At 35.2% G+C, this 1,607-nt stretch overlaps 1 protein-coding gene and 2 non-coding genes across 3 annotated transcripts; all 3 read right to left on the minus strand.

Moving 5' to 3' along the window:
* Positions 1–55: 55 nt before the first annotated feature.
* LOC104121712 (60S ribosomal protein L21) lies at positions 56–926 on the minus strand (the record flags this gene model as incomplete). Its single annotated transcript, XM_009647436.2, has 2 exons — positions 780–926; positions 56–206 (listed from the first exon to the last, which is right to left on the minus strand). Coding segments are annotated over exons 1-2 (261 nt in total), but the record flags the coding sequence as incomplete, so codon positions are not given.
* LOC118453207 lies at positions 588–720 on the minus strand. Its single transcript, XR_004843117.1, has one exon. It is a non-coding gene; the product is annotated as a small nucleolar RNA SNORA27 (small nucleolar RNA).
* A 179-nt stretch (positions 927–1,105) lies between the features above and the next one.
* On the minus strand, positions 1,106–1,180 carry LOC118453206. Its single transcript, XR_004843116.1, has one exon. It is a non-coding gene; the product is annotated as a small nucleolar RNA SNORD102 (small nucleolar RNA).
* Between the last annotated feature and the right edge of the window lie 427 nt (positions 1,181–1,607).

The following is a 1,607-nucleotide window of genomic DNA, read 5'->3' on the forward strand; positions in this document are numbered from 1 at the left end:
TTTTTTTTTTTTGTTAACTGAATCAACAATGCGTCAACTACAATAAAAATATTACCTGACGTTTCAGTTGAACCCAAATGCCTTTTTCTTTTGCTTCTTTTTTCTTCTTTTCATTCTCCTTCACACGCTGCAGAAAGCTGTCTCTGCTCTTGGAATGTTTAATATGCTCAATACGCACATTAATTCTCTTGGCAAGAATCTTGCCCCTAAGAAAAGAAATCAGGTTTTAATCCACTGTACTTGGAAAAAAAAAACCTCCTTCAAAGCTAGTTTTATGGCCCTTACATAAGTAACTCCATAAGCTCAATAACAGGTATTTTTTTCTTTAAAGGGCAATCACTCAAACAATTTAGGATTAAAACCCTACAGAACATGTAACTTTAACCTTGTAGTGTACAAAGATTGTATTACCACTGTACTCCAGTCAGTGGAAGAAAAACAACTTGTCCTTTTCCTACTAAACCATACAAAATCCAGCTGAACACAGCTACAAATTAATATTTAAGAAGGGCTTCAGTATCAATGTGAAAGTTGGCTGAAAAAGCCCATTAGGTAATGTCACGTTAAGTGCTGCTCAGAAAAATAAAAACTGTTTCCTCTGACAGGATCCAAGTCAAATGAGCATCATTTGCTTGGGTTATAAAAAGGATATGTACTTTACCCACCTTGAATGACCAATCAAGACAATAACTGTCTAACTGGTAAAGTGAAAGGAGGGTGCAATTAGAGATTAAATTTCCCAAATACAAAGTTTTAATACACAGAATTTCATTACTTACTTGACCTGCTTGTTAACAATAATGCCCACAGCGTGCTGAGTAACGTTATATACCCTTCCAGTCTTGCCATGGTAACACTTGTGGGGCATACCTTTTTGAACAGTACCCATACCCTGTTAAGAGGTAAACCAAGAATAAAGCATAAACTTTAACCTGGGGAGGGGGGGAAGCAACATCAAGGACTTTTCTTTCAGAAGTTATTTAAGTAAACATTTCAAATTACTGGAGAATGATTTAAAATTACTCTTAGTTTATTTGTACATTAGAATTTATAACCATGCATTTTATATCTGAAGACTACCAAGTTCTGCTACGACAATTCTGGTTGCTTTCAGTGTCGGTGAAATGATTGATCACTTTGCTTTCAGCAATCAATCATAAGAGACAATCATCACCAAGCTCCAGTGTGTCAAGAAGTGTTAATTCTGAACAGTGCAGTTCTCAAATAACAAGCAAATTACACACCATCTTCTGTGTGACGGTTACAAAAACTCTGCATTTCAAATTAAACTAAAGGATTCAACAAAATAGGAATCCTTGATGAAGGCTTTCAGATTCACTACAACTTATTTGTTTAAAGTACAGTTGATTTTAAAGGAAAAGTTCTAGAAAATCCCAAGTGATGGGAAATGCTGCTTCACTTCTTTCCCCTGTATTAAATACATACAATATATCCTTACATTTACTTCTTGGTTTCTAGTTTTAATGTGGCTTTGCAATCACCATCCCTGTACATACTTAAGTCTAGTCCTACAATGGTACAGAGACACAGACATAGCTTACACACATGCATATATTAAAAAGCCACATAAAACAGCACAGGATGCT

The sequence above is a fragment of the Egretta garzetta genome, unplaced genomic scaffold, assembly GCF_000687185.1.
Source record: "Egretta garzetta isolate BGI_Z169 unplaced genomic scaffold, ASM68718v1 C8728768, whole genome shotgun sequence".
NCBI lineage: Eukaryota > Metazoa > Chordata > Aves > Pelecaniformes > Ardeidae > Egretta > Egretta garzetta.